The sequence below is a fragment of the Pangasianodon hypophthalmus genome, chromosome 9, assembly GCF_027358585.1.
Source record: "Pangasianodon hypophthalmus isolate fPanHyp1 chromosome 9, fPanHyp1.pri, whole genome shotgun sequence".
NCBI classification, from domain to species: domain Eukaryota; kingdom Metazoa; phylum Chordata; class Actinopteri; order Siluriformes; family Pangasiidae; genus Pangasianodon; species Pangasianodon hypophthalmus.
In genome coordinates this window covers 14771969-14787923 of record NC_069718.1, presented here as the reverse complement: position 1 = coordinate 14787923, position 15955 = coordinate 14771969, and the positions used below count along the sequence as shown (strand labels likewise).

The window sequence follows — 15955 nt, the reverse complement described above, 5'->3', positions numbered from 1 at the left end:
TACATGAGGTATTACTAACTGTTTTGACTCTTTAATTTTGACAGACAAGAATGCTGAAGTGTGAACAGGGTCAGATATAATCACTGTTTGTATTATATTATATTATATTATATTATATTATATTATATTATATTATATTACTATCTAACTATATGTTGGGCATTATTTAAATTACTATATATTATATTATATTACTACCAATAACAGTATCTTTGTCATATTAACACACATTCAGATACACAGATAAACACTTTCTTTCTTTCAGTGTTGTATAGAAGTAATGACCATTGGCCTACAAATTTCCATTGATCTTTGCAGAACCATTTGTTTGTTAGAATATTGTGTAATCATGCATGCAAGCACATAGACATTAGTGTCAGGAGAATTTTAGAGTAAGTCAAGTGTATAAATAAAGTGCATAAATTTCTTTCTTTCATTCATCATACAAATTGTTTACTTTCACTCAGACTTTTTAAACACACACTCCACACTCCATAATTAAATTACACACACACACACACAAGTGCGCGCACACACACACACACACACACACACACACACACATATCCCTAAATTATCCCTTTTCTAAGATGAAGACACTGGCAGCTCAGTATACTCTATCATTTGCATAGTGGTAGTTGGTGTGCTGCCTCCACTGACTAATAAATTACTACCTCCAAGTCAACATTACACACCATGTAATTATCCATCTAAAGCATGTGTGATTATAAAAGCATGGGTCTCTGTCCAGTCTGTCCTTTAATATTTAGCCAGAGCCTACAGGAAATCACATTTTCTGAAATTCATGTACAGTTTTGTGTATAGTGCATTGCATAAGTATTCACCCCTTGAACTTTTCAGCATTTTGTAATGTTACAACCTGGAACTGAAGTGGATTTAATTGGTATTATATATCATGAATCTACACAAAATAGCCCGTAATATTGAACTGTGTGTGGGAGTGTGGATCAATATAGTTTTCAAAATTATTTACACAAAAAAACAAACAAAAAAAAAAAATCAAAATTTTGATCACGTACACATTCAGCCTAGTTGCTGTGAAACCCCTAAATTAGTTTTGGTGCGAAAGTCAAGTGTCACATGATCTCAATTTAAATACAACTGTTCCTGGAAGGCCTCAGAGTTTGTTACATACCTATAGAGAACACCTAAAAGTATCATGATGACCTAGGAATTATCAAAAATTCTGGGAAAAATTGAATTGCAGCGTACCAATGCATTATTAAACATTTTACGAATATGGCACAACTGTGACTGTGCATAGAGGAGGCCGTCCACCAAAAGTAGGTGACTGGATAAGGATGGCATTATTCAGAGAAGCAACCAAGAGGCCAAGGGTATCTCTGAAGGGGCTGGAGAAATCCACAGCTTGGATGAAATAAGCTGTTCACAGGACAGCAATAGCCTGGACATTCCACAAAGCTGGGCTTTATGCACTGAAAACCCTAACAAGTTGAGTGTACTCAATTGTTTGAATAAAATTGTTCCCTCAATTTAATTGAGTAATGGGATCTCCCAAAACTTGTATATCCAAGTTCACTTAACTTGGTGTTCATATAGCGTATAGTGTTTACTGACAATCAAACCCAGGCCATGGCGGTGAGAACGCTGCATGCTAGCCACTAGTCTACCAGGGAACCAGTGTACTGCCATAATTAAGTTCTCTTAACTTGGTGTTCAATTCAAGCATAAAATACAGGGAGTCCCAAAAGTCTCCAAACACTTTTTTTTTTTTTTTTAAACATAACATCCTTTACACGATTGCTATTTCTTTGTAAACACACACATAGTCCTCTTTAATACTCATGATGAACTTCACTATACTGGTACCAGCAACAGACGAGACAAAGAGGACCACCTTATGCAGTTATCTGCCAATCAATGCATTAGTTCTCTTGTAGCCAGGCCGGAAGTCCTTGCACGGCCAATCACATCAAACAAAGACCAGCGTGAGCCATTTTAATGAATAATGATTTTGAGTTCATAACACTTGGAAACTTAAGTTTGTGTTTTGTAGGTAAATAAGTTAAACGAACTTGATTTTTGATTTATGGGTACAAAATGCAACATTTTAAGCAACATTTAGTCATGATTACTTGATTGTTTAAGTAAAGACAACATTAGGATTTACAGTGTGGAAGAGTTGCAAGAACAATGAAATCCTGTGTTGGAGACTCATATGGAAAAGTGTTTTCTGGTCTGATGAGACCAAAATTGAACTCTTTGTTCTGGCACAAAGTGCTAGATTTGCCAAAAACCCAGAACAATATCCACAGTGAAGCATCGTGGTAATAGCATCATGTTCTGGGGACTCTTTTTATCAGCAGGGACTGGGAAACTGGTCAAGGAGACATGGATGGAGACGAATACTGGGCAAAACCTGTTACAGTCTGTAAGATGAGACTGGGGCACTTTCAAACAGGACAATGATCCTAATCATATTGCCAAAGCTACACTGGAGTGGTTGAAACCTGCATGGGTTAAAATTGCCCAGTAAAAAGCCCTGACCTCAATCCAGTTGAGAATCTACTGCAAAATGAGAACTGAGAAACTGCTGTCTACCAATGTTCTTTATCCAAGCTGACAGAACTTAAGCAATTTTGTCAAGAGGAACAAGCAAAAATATGAGGATCCAGATGTGCAAAGCTGATATATGAGACATATGGCAGTAGACTTGCAGCTGTAATCGCTGCAGGTGGTTCTGCTGAATATTGACCCAGGGAGTGAATACTTATGTGATCAACAAATGTATGCTTTTTGTTTAATTAACACTACAAAATATGGAAAAGGGAGAGAAAAGGCGAAGAATGTGTGGAGAAGCGTGAAACGTAGGAAGCCAAGACACAAGGTGACAGAGAGAAGGCCAAGAAAGATAAAGCACCTTAGAAAAAGGAAAGCGCTGAAACTTCATGTCTCTTCGCTCTTTGTGCTCGAACAGAAGCTCAGATTAAAGAGCACCAGGACTGGGAAATGCATCCTGCTGGAAATATTTGTGGTTCTTAGTGTTTGTTGTGTGTTTGTAGATGGAGGGCCTGTGTCTGCTTTTAATGACATCCCCTCTGCTGTTTCAAAATCTCTGGTAAACAGTAATGGTGCCTCTGCTATCCATAAGACTTAGTGGAAAGTTCCCAGAGCAGGAGCACGATGAAGACTTGGTCAAAGTAGTCATACTAACACACACACACAAACATGTACAATGGGGCTGTCAGATTAAATTAAGTGTATCAAATGAGTTTGAACTCTACTGCAGAACGAGGGCGTTTAAGATTCTGATTTAATGGTCTGGAGGGAATTACATGCTTGAGATGTAAATGCAGAGGTAAAGGAAAGTGTAGGTTTCAAAGCACTGCAGGTGTATAGTGTGTGAACATTTCAGTGTGTGTTGGTTTCAAAGCACTGCAGGTGTTTTGTGTTTGAACTTTTTGGTGTATGTGTGTGGGTGTGGTGTACCTCTGATCTCTTTTTAGGTGGTTTGGGCAGAACAGCAGGTTGCCAAGCGGAGGAGGAAGAGGGATATTTACAGCGAGCCTACAGACCCAAAGTTCCCCCAGCAGTGGTACCTAGTAAGTGGATGAGCTTTACTCAGGAGTCTGTTCTTCAGTCATCTGCAATCAATCAGTTCTAATGAATCCTTTTGTTAAACTGCTGTCGCACAAATTAACAAGACTGCCAATGGTTTTTGTTTTGGCATTTGCAATTAACACACTTACAGCTGTTTATCTGTATTTTAATTAAATTTGTCAGTGGAACACCACCATCTGCATTAATCTCTTTTTGCATTTAAACAAGCTCCTCCAATCACAGTTTGACTGGTATAATGTAGTCGTATTGACTCCTTCCAAATCGAATGAGTGAATAGAGCAATAGAGACTGTCTACCAGCTTTAACATTGTATATTTTAAAAATAATTTATTATTGAAAGATGCTAATCGTTAGTAAGCAATTAGTCAATTAACAGGAAAAAGAAAGATGGGCAGGCAAACAGAGAGGAATAGAGAAAATTGAATGACAGGATACAGATTCTGTACAAGAAGTATAATTTATTAAAATATTTCAGTTCTTTCAGCCCAAATCAATTTGCATTCAAAAACATATGCAGAGCTGCTTTTAAAGATGCTGTGTAGTGATAATGGAATGAGTGCTTTTGTAGGTGATTTATTTCCACAGAGGAGAGCAGCCTATTTCAGTTATGGAAGTTGGCTGCTTTGCAGTGATTTTTTTTATTATTATTTTAAATAAAAGACAGTTATCTAAAATCATGTCAGCAGTTGTCTCTCTATTGTAGATGCACCCAGTTCTCTCTGGTTTTCATAAAAGAGTGGATTCAGCAGTGCTATTAAAACAGAAGGACCTCATAGATAAAAGAGATGACAGAAGGAACAAGGAAAGATGTAGTAAATGCTTTTGTTGAAAATTCATGTTAAGTTTCAATAAGAAAAAGACAAAGAAAGAAAGAAAGTAGAGAAAGAAGCAGAAAGAAGCTTGGGGTCTCCTATCAGGTTTGCCATATATTTATTTGCATGTGTGTGTTTGGCTGACTCAGTACACTGTTTCCCCAGTTGAGTATGTGCATATGCCTTCCTGCACCAAAGTGGCTCTCCCTGCTGACACCTGCTGTGTGGGGAAATGGGCTACAGAAACTCAGTGTGTGTCTTCTGGCACTTTAGAAATTTCTATTTCTGTTGTTATTTGTCACTTTGCTGTACTGCATTTCAACCAAGTACTGCTGGTGTTTGTGTGTGTCTGTGTATGCATATTTAAGGAATGTTATGACAGTTTGAGACATTACAAAATTTACAGCTACCAGTTTTAGTTGAAAAGCTTTGCACACAGTATTAAGAATAATGACACATGATGGATGTATTCACATTTGTAAGAGGTATTTTAATCACAAAAATTAAAAGGTCTTTCAAGCATTATAAATACGAGTGTGCATGAACTATTTCAGACTCCAATATTAGATGTGATTATATTCATATGTTGACTATATTTAGCTGCAACATGATCTTGTTTAAAAACAAGTAGTGTAATGATAATACATTTTTTCTGATAAATAATGGACAGTTGTGCAATTCTGTGGCAGAATACAATAGCATGTTGTAGAAAATCACACTCAAGCTATTTAAAAAAGAATCACTTAACCAACGTCACAAATGTCAGTATGTCTTAATTTGATGCACACTACTGAACTTACTGCTCATACATTATGTTCATTATCTAGACCCATTTCTGTCATTGAGATTTAATTTTCCATCTAGACTTGCATTTGGTTGAGATATGGTCCAGTGTGCTACTCCAAAGAGAAGCAATATTACAGTTTAATCTTTCATGTTGAGTACACTGAGTACCCAGTCTTTATTCTTGCCAGTCTGAGATGTAGTCTGAAGTCTACCTTTAATTTGGCAGTACAACCCCAGTCGGCGAGACCTGCAAGTGAAAGAAGCCTGGGCTCAGGGTTTCACAGGGAGGGGAGTCGTCATTACCATCCTGGATGATGGCATTGAGAAAGATCACCCGGACCTGGTACAGAATTATGTGAGTATTTTGCACACAACTCAGAAGTTTCAAAGTCAGTGTAGTCCCTTAAAAAGTTAGTGTAGGCACACACAGACAAAAAAAAGATTTTACAGACCTTATGCCATAAAGGAAACTGTTTCTCCAGGAATATATTTCTGTACTTTTTATCCAGCCTTTCTTTAGATTCCTAGGTTCTGGGGTTACATCCGTAAAATTACAGCACGGCTGTCTTATAATGAGAACTACAGCATTCCTATTCAGTGGATTGCACCTTTCTCCTCAGGATCCAGATGCAAGTTATGATGTGAATGACAGAGATTCTGACCCACAGCCCAGATACACACAACTCAATGACAACAGGTATGGCTGACTTGATTTTTCTCTTCCTGTCCTCATGAACAGTTATATTTGTATATTATATTATATTTGTGAGGATTGCAAAGCCAAACATATTGCACACATTATTACCATCATCTGACTTTCTTTATTAAAAGAAAAGAGTAAATCAACTGCAGTTTCTGATTGTTTGGTATGTGAAACCACAAGAGCCTGGACATTTTTTCATTATGTGCCTTTTTTATAGTCTGTGAAACACATAAAGCACCTCCATCAATATGCTACCATCAAACTTGCATGAAAATTTCAGACAGAAATCTTACAATTGGCTGTCACCTCCCCTAAGGATAGAATGTCCTTTCCTGTGTTTACCTCACTTTTTGACTTCCCTTCTTCATTTCCTTCTTTCTCCAAGCTGTAAGAGTCAGTAACCTGTAGCAACTCTCTCTCTCTCTCTCTCTCTCTCTCTCTCTCTCTCAAACTGTATCTTTGTGCCCTCCTTCTCCAACATTCTGTGTCTGCTGAGATTCCCGCAAATTTTCCCATGCACTTTCCATGCACTTTTTAATGCTATTATGTTTTTAAAACAGTTTCTGCCTAGCTTCGAAGATGGTATCTATTCTAACATCAAAGATTCTATATCTCTCCTTATGGATATTATTGGATTCTTTTCTCTCACTCTTCCCCTTGACTCTCTTTTTTCTCATCTTTGTTTTCTCTCCCTAGGATGTCCTCTCTCCATGTCTCTCAGCAAATCGACTGAGGCTAAATTAGAGGTGCTAAGGAATGTTTGTTGTTTACACTGTCAATTCGTTTATATTTCTCATTCTCATAGAAGGTCTAAATTAAAGACCACTAGTTAAACTTTGATAAAAGCTGGTGGACCCTAGGGAACACTTCTCTCCCAGCACTCAGCCCAGCCATAAGTTTGTGTCAGGCCCAGACCCTGAAAGTTGGGGGATTTGCCTCAAGTCCCAGGCTTTCTGGGCTGTCTGCCAAAGCTGCTTTTCAGGCATTGCCTCACTCTTTTTATTCTTATTTTAAATTCAACGCTGGATCGAACCAGAAAAGAAGCCAAGCAAGCCTATAATGAGTTTGTTAAAAAAAAAAAAAAAACACTCTCATGATCTCTCGGGTCTTCAGCGCAGCTGTTATGGCTGGTTTCTATGTGCACATGTGTCTGTATGAGAGAGAGAGAGTGAGAGCGAGAGACAGAGAGAGAATTTTGTATGTTTGCTTTTCATATAGTTGCTCAGTTCTCACCAGATGGACAGTGGAACAGTGAAAGGTGGTTAAAAGCTTCTCATGTCAAGAAGACACACTCTTTTCACTCCGTGATGCAAGAGGAAAAACACAGAGGGGAATAAACAAGTCTCTTCTATGCCTATGTCTGTACCACAGCTCACCAGCTTTGAAAAAGCCATCAGGAAACAATGCACCACTCACACACTTGAGCTGTCAAGATGATTATACTCTAGTGAATTGATTCAAGCCCATGAAATGAGAGGAAAAATTGTGTTTCTGTCAATAGCAGTGAAGTTGTTCAGCTCTTCAACATAGCTGCATAGCTAAAACAGAGAACAAATGGAAGGGTGCCATTACTTCTCACTGAGCCACCACTCCCACTGTGACGAATGTGCTCACCTCCAAATGAGAATAAATGAATGTACACCGATCAGCCATAACATTAAAACCATCTGACTAATATTGTGTAGGTCCCCCTTGTGCCACCAAAACAGCTCTGACCCGTCAAAGCAAGGACTCCACAAGACCTCTCAAGGTGTGCTCTGGTATCTGGCACCAAGACGTTAGCAGCAGATCTTTTAAGTCCTATAAGTTGCAAGGTGGGGCCTCCGTGGATCGGACTTGTTTGTCCAGACACATCCCACAGATGTTCGATTTGGAATTTGGAAGTCAAATCAACACCTTGAACTCTTTCAAACCATTCCTGAACAATTTTTGCAGTGTGGCAGGACACATCATCTTGCTGAAAGGGCCACTGCCTTTAAGGAACTGCCATTACCGTTGCCATTAAGGTGTGTACTTGGTCTGCAACAATGTTTAGGTGGGTGGTACGTGTCAAAGTAGCATCCACATGAATGCCAGGACCCAAGGTTTCCCAGCAGAACATTGCCCAGAACATTGCCCAGAGCATCATGCTGCTACCGCTGGCTTGCCTTCTTCCCATAATGCATCCTGGTGCCATCTCTTCCCCAGGTAAGTGACGCAAATGCACCCGGCTGTCCACACAATGTAAAAGAAAACATGATTCATCAGACCAGGCCACCTTCTTCCATTGCTCCATGGTCCAGTTCTGATGCTCATGTTTACATTGTAGGGTGGACAGAGGTCAGCATGGCACTCTGACCAGTCTGTGGGTACGCAGCCCCATAAGCAGCCAGCTGAGATGCACTGTGTGTTCTGACAACTTTCTATCATAGCCAGCATTAACTATTTCAGCAATTTGTGGGATCAGACCAGTTGACTGGTTGTCCTTCCTTGGACCATTTTTGGTAGTTATTAACCTCTGCATACCGGAAACACCCCTCAGGACCTGCCATTTTGGAGATGCTCTGACCCAGTTGTCTAGCCGTCACAATTTGGCCCTTGTCAAAGTCGCTCAGATCCTTACGCTTGCCCATTTTTCCTGCTTCCAAAACACTGACTTTGAGAACTAACTGTTCATTTGCTGCCTAATATATCCCACCCCTTGACAGGTGCCACTGTAATGAGATAATCAATGTTATTTACTTCAACTGTCAGTGGTTTTAACGTTATGACTGATCAGTGTATGTGTAAGGATATTATATATATATATATATATAATATATATTAAAGCGAGTGGAGCCACCTCTTCAGTGTCAATCAGCTCATTTTCTAACACATCTGTATGCATATTTTAAGGCATATTTAAGGCATCTACTGTTCATCTGTCCTTTTCTTCCCCCCAGTTGTTAATATTATTGAATCCTATGTCTGGTCTTGGCTGCACTTGCTCTGACTTGTTTCCTTCTCCATAACGCAAGGTGAATACCAAAGCCCCAAGAAATGAGGGACGTTTTAGAGATAGACTCTGCCAAGCCTGTGTGTCTCTCAATCTGCATTCATCAGTCGTATACCTTTTAGAGTTCTGTATCATGCCAGGCATAAGACTTCAGCTTCTTCACTAGAGTCTGTCTATTAGGCAAGCCGTTCCCACTCTGGATCTTATCAGTGCTGTATAGATCACTATTCTCCATTAGCCAGTCCCTCAGGGCAGGCCTGGCAGAAGGACAGTTTGTTTGTTTTACAGGCCTTGTTTACATGTTCATGTTTTAAAAAAAAAAAAAAAAAAACACTTAATTAAACTGAAGAGTTGTAACACTCAGCTTACAATTTATAATCATGTTACCCAAACCAATCCCTCCAATCTGCCATGATGGTCACCACAGTCAGCATTTAAGCGAGTCAGGGAAAGCTGCCTCCTCATCCAGAAGCCCCTGTACTCAGAAGAGGAATTAAACTATGGCCATGTTTGTAGTGGGATGAAAGAGTTCTCAGTCCTGGAAAACACTAAACATGAGTAAACATCTGCCCTAGTTGAAGGGTTGGATGCAGGAATTTTTTCTCTCTCTTTCTTTCCTTCTTTGTCTCACTGACACTTTCACTTTCCTTCATGTAGAGTATGTGGGATTTTAAAGCTTGAGGGTTGAGTTTAGTCGGCTGGAAAATGCACTAATCCCTTTAGCCGGAACATAATCCGGCTCCATTGAATAGCTGAGCAAAGATACCACGCTGCTCTAAACACACGGCCAGACGTAACACTCACATTCACATTAAGTAGGGCATTTTTGACGTAGATACCAGATCAACCTTTTATGCAATAACTTCATGCAGTTATTTATCTATAGAAAACTTCAAGGATATAGACAAAATGAAACAAGAAGAATAACCCTTAGTACTGCTGCTGATGTGTAGTACCATTGATTTGTTACTATTCCTTTTTGTTGTCTGGCTCAAGGACAAATAGGCAAACATGGCCACTGCAGGCAGGCACCACTCATCATTGTTGTTCAGATATGTTTTTACACCCGAAATTGATGTAGGATAAAGAAAGAGACGGATGATTGATTTGGTCTAGTTTGAGTTTTCTGTTCTTCCTGAGTGGCCTTAAGGTACTGGCTTTAACACGATTCAGGATATGAGACAGATATACAACCAAACTTCATGTATTTGGTGATCCTTCTTCCACGTTTTTGTCCATGACTGATCGTGTTTATTGTTAATAAGTGTCAGTGATGAGTGTCATTTCACTGCCCGCTAGTGCTATTTGGCACCTCATTGAACAAAGCTGCATAGCCCGAATGAGTAGGAGACTTGCTAACTTTATCTGTTATGTGATAGGAGGATGTGTCAAGAGTACTGCAATTCTGCATTTATCAGTCGCAGTGTGTGAAATGATACAAAGGATACTTGAAAGTGGCAGTGAGCTGCTGGAGCAGTAGATTTAGTTATGGCAAAAAAAAAAAAAAAAAAAAACTGAAAGCATTGCCACAATCCTAACTCCATGGTGATTAAATAGTGTTAGCGAGTAAGCCCTCACCATCAATCATGCTTAAAATGAAAGCACTGAAGCTGTTAGAAATTGACATAACACAGAGCTTGCTGTCCATACCCAGGAGTAAATGATGGTTTGATAACTTTTATGTCTGGAAGGCTGCCAGTGGGCTGGCCTCGATATGTTTGCTTCTTTCAAGGGGAGAGGGTTTTTTTTATTTATTTATTGTATTATTGTCTGGAACATGGCGCAATATTTCAGCCGTTGCTGCTTGCAGAAAAAAAATCAAAAAGCAGTTTATTTTGTGCCTTAGTTGTTAGATTTGAATCCCCATGAGTGACATCAGTCACTTGCAGCAATACAGAATTATGAGAAATAAAGTCATTGCTCACTGGCTGGAATGTTATGAATGTTTATTTTCTGTAGGGTTTCCAGTTTGTGTCTCCAGATACAGTGCCCACCAGAATTATTAGTACTCTATATAGTCCTGAGCGCATCTCACAAAATGCAGCACCTGAACTTTATTAGGTGCTGCATTTTGTGAAACCAAAATCAAATGTTTCAGTTTCGCACACCATCGGCAATAGAGACAAAAGGGAACTGCTTGCAAGGAATGCACCTGATACCCCACTGTAAAATATGAAGGTGGTTCAGGGCTTCTTATAGATACCAGGATATTTCATTCCTGAACCTGGTTGCCTCTTCCAGGAGTTTCAGACTTAGATAAACATAGATAAAGTTTTCAATAAAATGATGAGCCAAACATATTTCCACAACACCACAGAAATGGTTAAAGAAACTCCATGTTTTGCAGTGCCCTTTTCAGTATACCAGTTTGAACCCAACTGACCTGTGGTCTGAATTGAAGAGGGAAGCCCACATGCACAAACCTAAGAATATAAAAGAGCTTAAAATGTTCTGCATAGAACTCTCTACAAGTGCCTCCAACTTTGTTAAACATAACAGGAAGAGACTCAATACATCTAATCTCTCCAGGGCAGGTGTCACAAAATATTAATTGTAAGGGTGCCAACAATTTTGAAACCAGTGTTTTTGCGAAAAAAAATATTTTACAACCTAATCATTTTTTGTGTGTTTGTATGAACATGTTTAAATGAAACTATACATTTGCCTATGCCCCAGTATGTTCGAGGTCAATAGATCACTTATTGCATGTCATTCTTATTATATATATAAAAATTTTTGTTCATTGTCATGAAGGGTGCCAATAATTCTGGAGGGCACTGTAAAAAGCCTTGGGTGAAACCATATTTTTCTGAATGTGATGGACAGACCTCACAATAGATTAAAGCTTATGCTGTGAACGTCTAGCAATATGAGCTGACATGAGTACAGTATTTCTTATTCATGAGCCATTTTACAGTGTTGGCCATTTGTCATAATAACTGTCATCTGTTACACCTTGAAAGAGCCACATCTTCGTTTCATGAGACTTGACAAGGTTTTTCTCCCAGCAATGCAAGATTTGATACAACATTATCCTAGAACAGTATTACTAAGAAATGTGTATTTTTGTGTGAGGACTAGCCCTAATAAAAAGCAGTGTCAACGATGAAAGTGCTAGTATCATTCATAGCTTGAGAGAAATGGATTCATAAACTATAAATTTAGTGAAATAAATATTTGGAATGAAGATCCAAGTTGTCATGAATTAGATAAATACAGCATGTAGCAGCTTTTGGGTTTGCTGCTAATATACATTTATTAACTAAAATTGATTGAGCCATCGATATGAAAGCCCATTTCTTTGGAAGGAGAGTTTAGTTTTTGGTCTGTTTTTTTTTTTTTGTTTGTTTGTTTTTTGTTTTTTGTTTGTTTTTTGATTAAACTGAAATATTCAAATTTTGTGGGTTACTCTTCCCATGGACTATGAATTTATTTTCCTCATTAGATTTAAATGAATTTCTATAATCGTCTTGCACAAATGATTGGAAGGAAAAGTCCTTTCTGTATTTGTAGCATGTTTTGTTTGGGTCTCTGACTTTTTTTTTTTTTTTCACTTTCATGCCAAGAGTAGAGGACAGGCTTAGACCTTCTGCTCATTTCTGTGAAATTAAAAGATCAATTGGATGTGCTAGAAAGACATACATTCCTAGTGTGTGATTGTGTGCGTGGGCAAGTGTGATAGCACACAGAATGAAATCTTTGCTGAAGTGGGGTGAGAAGTAGCTGTTTTTGGCAGTCTCGTAGAGCCAACATTTGCAGAAGAACGTTTCTTTTCAGTTCTAAATTTCTCTCCAGATGTTGAAATTTTGTGGCATGTGACCTCTACAGCCAGACCCAGATGCCATTATTTACATCCCTGTTATCAAGGCCCCCTGATAAAACTGTATTGCTATGGGAACAGGGACAACAAATCTATCAAGCATGGTCATGTTTTATGGGGCTTGCAGTCTGCCTCAAGCAATAGGATTCTAATGCTGTTTTATTGGATTATGTTTTTGGCATGCCTTGGCATTTGGCATTTAGATTATGGATTGGAATTTGAGTTGAAATTTAATTGAATGTGAATTGAATTTTAATTAGATTGTATTAGGTGTAGATGAAAATCTGTTTGTTCCCAAGGTGATGCCACCAAAAGATGTACGAATACCTAGAGGCCTTCCCCTCTCTCTCTCTCTCTCTCTCTCTCTCTCTCACTTTAGACATGGGACTCGCTGTGCTGGAGAGGTGGCTGCCGCAGCGAACAATGGTGTCTGTGGAGTAGGTGTGGCCTACAATGCCAAAATTGGAGGTTAGTGATGCGATTTGGGAGTTGAAATGGAAGATTTAATTTTAATAATGAGCTAATCTAATCTACTGTTGGAGACTGACTGCTGTTATGCCAACTGCTAATATTCCAATCTGACATCAGATCATAGTTACTGATTTGCCTCCTGTGCATTTGTTCTAGGTGATCTATCTCAATTACCCAGAGATACCTGTACCAACTCAAATGTGAATCATCGTAGTGGTTTATCAATATCAGGAGCGGATATGTAGTTTTGTATTCCAATCACAGACAACACAGGCAGCTGCTAGACCTAAATTCTCTGCCTTTCATTTTAATGGTATCATTTTGGACAATTATAAATGTGTCTTTAAACACTTGCTTAGATGCATTTGAGCAGAGAAGGCAATGCTTGTGTGTGTGTGTGTGTGTGTGTGTGTCTGGACAGACATCTGCATATATAAGGGGAGAGAGAATAGATGCTGCTATATTTGCCAGTCACAGTGTATTTGTGTTTGAAAAAAGAGCAACTGGGCAGCTGAGTGCATTAGTGCCTCAACCTATGTGACACCAGGGCAACACAAGAGCCAGCTTCCATTCACTCTTGCTTCTCTTCATTTCTGAGATTTTAACTGCAAAGTTACTGCCAGCATACTCATTTCAGCTGAGAGGAAACTCTCTGTGTGATCCTGGCGGACACCTATTCATCAGTTCTTTCTGTCCTTCTACCTTTTGTTCTCTCTCTCTCTCTCTCTCTCTCTCTCTCTCTTTCTTTAATCCCTTCTTCTGACCTTGTTATCCTAGAATTACCTCCATTCTTTCACTGATTCATTCTTTCTTTTTTGTACTTTTACTTCATTTTTCTCAGCAGTTTTAAGCACTGCCAGTTCCTTCTATTGTGTCCTCCCCTTTAACACAAAAGCTATCAACAGGGGAGCATAAGGGCTAGCACAAGCTTCCGCCAAGACACATGAAACCAGCCACTGCATCTTTTCCAACTTCTGTTCCTGCAGTGTCAGAGGGGAGCTGAACACAGAGGAGAAAGCGCTAACTTTCCTCTTCTGCATACATTAGCTCACATACGCCTACAGTTGGCTTGTGTTGACAGGGGAGACAGTACATTTACATGTACCCATTAGGCAGATGCTTTTATGCAAAGTGATTTACAATTGAGTTGAGCAGATGAAGGTTAAAGGCCTTGCTCAAGGGCCCAACAGTGGCAGTGCCGTGATTGAACTTTTGATCAGTAGCCTGAAACTTTAACCACTGAGCCACCACTGCCTCAGAGCAAGAGCCATTCTACTCCCCCACAGACCAGGGCAGAAATGTACTTCGTTTTATTCAGCATTTACCAAAAAATATTGCTATAAATGCAGATAATGATAGTGAAGCTTTAATCAAATATACTGCATGACTGAAGAAAGAGGCAAATATACAATGTATATGAATTATTTATATTCATGGACATGTACTCCACTGTGGCATGTTAGAACGCAAAATAAGATTTTCCTCTCTCTCTCTCTCTCTCTCTCTCTCTCTCTCTCTCTCTTTCTTTCTTTCTTTCTGTGTATGTGTGTCTGTGTGTGTCTGTGTGTGTGTGTGTGTGTGTGTGTGTGTGTGTGTGCACATTTATGTGTGTACTGTATAGTAATTGTGAGCTCTTCTTTCTTGGCAGGTGTGCGTATGTTGGATGGTGAGGTGACAGATGTGGTGGAAGCTCAGTCTCTAAGCATCAACAACCAACACATCCATATTTACAGTGCCAGCTGGGGCCCAGAGGATGATGGGAAGACGGTGGACGGCCCTGCCAAGCTGGCTAAGGAGGCTTTTCTTCAAGGAGTCACTGAGGTCAGTCTGTGGAATTGCAGGTCAAGCTGGTTATGGTACACTGGAATTGGCATACAGAATGCTCCTTGCCTCTGCTACCTCATATTTCATGTATGTGCTTTATGCATGCCAAGATCTGAGTGAGTTTGGTGACACTCAGCTGTTACAGCTCAGTTAAATGTTTTGATGCAGCTCAGGACAAGAGCATTCAAAGAGAAGCCCATTATCACAGAGCTCAGCAGGTCTGTCACATCTAGAGGGATTTCCCAGATCTTTGATGATGGAAAATGTGCTTTGTAAATCTTTCTGTTTTTTGTGGGGGTTTTTTGTTTGTTTTCACAGAGCAGACACTTGCCCTCATCAACTTGCATGCCACTGGAGTTAATTCACACATAAGTACACAGCACAATACTCTGACAAAATATGTGCCAGTGCCTCAATTTTTCTTTTATTTCATTTTTTCTTTTCTTAATGGAATAGTTCAGCCAAAAATGAAATGACCGTGTTGAAGTCGTTCAGCTAGCTATAAGGCTAATGTGGCCAACAATAATGGAACTAGCATCATGCAAACTACACGACTAATGCAGCATTCGGTTCGCCTTGTAGGTGATAATTCAACAGTCGGAAATTCGTCATTTTTGACCTTACCACATTCAACATACGAAGTGGAAAAAAACATGGACACTTCCATGGTTGTGTTTTGTTAACCACAAGCAAACTGTATAGTCAGTGTTGTAGATTTAACAAGCGAATATGTCCGTATGTTGATTGATCTACAGCAAATACTTGTATATACAGTATAACTCATTTAAAGTTAAGAAGTGCTACTTTGTTTATTTCTGATGCTGTGCGCAGCCATGTTGATTTGATGTCACTCCTTATATGGGGTTTACCCCCTTCTCAGCCACACTGACCGAACACCCCTGTTTACTAATTGGTGAAAAATGAGTATCATGCCATACAAACACCTTGCTATGCAGCTATAC

The 15955-nt window shown here is 39.3% G+C and overlaps 1 protein-coding gene across 1 annotated transcript in view; it reads left to right on the top strand.

The window, feature by feature from the left end:
* furinb (furin (paired basic amino acid cleaving enzyme) b) overlaps window positions 1-15955 on the top strand; it is an 88609-nt gene that overhangs the window by 51924 nt on the left and 20730 nt on the right. Inside the window, exons 4-8 of the mRNA XM_026919561.3 lie at window positions 3489-3584; window positions 5428-5556; window positions 5822-5898; window positions 13078-13166; window positions 14818-14990. Of these exons, the coding sequence (XP_026775362.1) occupies window positions 3489-3584; window positions 5428-5556; window positions 5822-5898; window positions 13078-13166; window positions 14818-14990 (564 nt within the window). The remainder of the gene's footprint in view (window positions 1-3488; window positions 3585-5427; window positions 5557-5821; window positions 5899-13077; window positions 13167-14817; window positions 14991-15955) is intronic.